We start from the raw sequence: 2,048 nt of genomic DNA, 5'->3' as shown, positions 1-2,048 counted from the left end.
CAGCTTAATCCTTTCAGATAACTGTGACAATGTAACATTCAACAAATTTCACAGTCCAACTGAATGGTTCCGGTTTTATTTTAAGAAATCATCCTTCTCATCTGGCAAGTTAGAATCCCTTGAGAGTGAATGTTCTCTGAGAATGAATGCTGAGCGTCCCAAGATCCTAAGCCTATGGAGCCTAAAGATTGAACAGCACAGATGCAGGCCCACCTAGAAACACCATGAAAATCCTGCTGACTCCCGGAATTAGCACAAATTGAATTCTTTTGCTTTCTGGCTCATGGCTTGCCTCCTTCTTCTTTTGGTCTGGATACACTCTTGTCCATAAGGCGGCCAGTGGAAAGCTTTCAGGTGACAGCTGTCAGCCCCGATTTCCTCCGATTCCGAGTCGTCTTCCTGGGGAAAAGGAAAGATCCGGCCAGGATAAGCTTCTTTCAGCAAGTCCTCAAAGATCACCTCCAGGTTCCTGCCGGCCTCGGCCACCTCCGAGTCCTCCTGTGATAAAAATGAAGAAACAAAGGTGAATTTACTAAAACAAATGAAACATTTCTAAAAGTGTAAGGAATGAGATTGCAGTCTTCCTGTACTGCCTCCATGAAGCATGGCAATCTGCAGATCTACTTCCAACCATTCTGACCAGCTAGAGACATTTTTGTTCCTTTTATACCACAACCCATTATGAATTCACATTTTTTAATGCTTCCTGTGCATGTCTTATTTCAGCTTCTATTTGTAACTGCAAAAGTCATTTTCCTACATTAGATTCTCACTCACAGTCCAATTAACAGGTTCTAGGAAGGACTCCGGAGAGATGGTGTCACTCTCTGGCTGCATAGTGTGGTCGGGGTGTGTCTGTTGTAGAGTTACAAATACTTTGGCAGGTAATATAACCCCCTATATATATATATAATATGTACTGTATATATGTAGCTGTTTGGCTGGAATTCCAATGTAAATATCATAAGATTGTCTCCACATGTATAAAATGTCCTCAGTGCTGGGAAGGGCCATTTTGAACCCCGGTACATGCTATCACTGGTCCATTAAGGACATTTAATATCTATTTCAGAACACGATTGGGTATAGCAGTGTGTGGACCTCTCCTGTTATCGTCAGCCATTCATCACCCTCCCGTCTTATATTTGCTTTCCCCATCATTGGTGATATGATATTCCCATCAGCTACAGTGCCAGATCTGTGTGGAGCTGGCCCAGCGCCCAGGTGTTAAGTGTCCATTATGACGCAGTTCAAACTGCATTAATTGCCTAAAATTAAAGGTGAGCCCATCCTCAAATCCTCAACAAATATTTAGATTCTTAGAACTGATCAATGGCCAAGTTCTGCAGGATGAACATTGGCTGTAATTACTGATGAGTCTCACAATTCTCATTTCCCTGAAATTCCCGCTGTAGGCAATCACTTTAATGGCTGGTTGTAGATAGAGATTTCAATAGAAAGTTTCTCATTTAGGCATTGTAAAGAATTGGCTCATAACCGGATCAGAACCGGATGTTACAGATAATACATAACTCATAAATCAGACATGGAAAGGAAGCAAATTATTGTGTCTGATAAATAATGATCTCCAATAATAATGATCTCCATCAGTCCCAGGACACAGAATACAGACTGTGCAATAACTATACCAGTCAGTTCTGATGTGGTTCTGATCCAGTTGGTGGATTTGCATATGTTGTGATACTTAAGTTCCATTTGCATTGTAGAGCACAACAGGAAATTTTTTTAGGGGATCGTCCCTGGCACAATTCTGCCGCTATTACCTACATAGTTAAATTTAGCGCAGTTCCAAAACATGAGCCTTATGTCAGACACCAGCTCCTCGGGGGTGGAGTAATGGGGGATGTTCCTTTTCTGCAGCTTCTTCCGAATGATTGACAGATCCATCGGCCTCTTGATAATCTGGTAATAGTGACGTGCCTTCATTAAAAGATGCGCATATAACACATCAATTAGTCTGATTAAAGATATCGGATACAATACATACATCTGTAATAACTTTAGGCAGTACATGAATATGAAATATA

General features: G+C 41.2%; 1 protein-coding gene across 1 annotated transcript in view; it reads right to left on the bottom strand.

Annotated features, from left to right (window-relative positions):
* Positions 1-6: 6 nt before the first annotated feature.
* TRIM66 (tripartite motif containing 66) overlaps positions 7-2,048 on the bottom strand; it is a gene marked incomplete in the record, with an annotated part of 20,361 nt that continues 18,319 nt past the window's right edge. Inside the window, 2 exon segments of the mRNA XM_072421578.1 lie at positions 7-498; positions 1,789-1,941. Of these exon segments, the coding sequence (XP_072277679.1) occupies positions 250-498; positions 1,789-1,941 (402 nt within the window).

This window comes from Pyxicephalus adspersus, chromosome 9 (genome assembly GCF_032062135.1).
Source record: "Pyxicephalus adspersus chromosome 9, UCB_Pads_2.0, whole genome shotgun sequence".
NCBI classification, from domain to species: Eukaryota; Metazoa; Chordata; class Amphibia; order Anura; family Pyxicephalidae; genus Pyxicephalus; species Pyxicephalus adspersus.
This window is presented reverse-complemented; position numbering and strand designations above follow the sequence as displayed.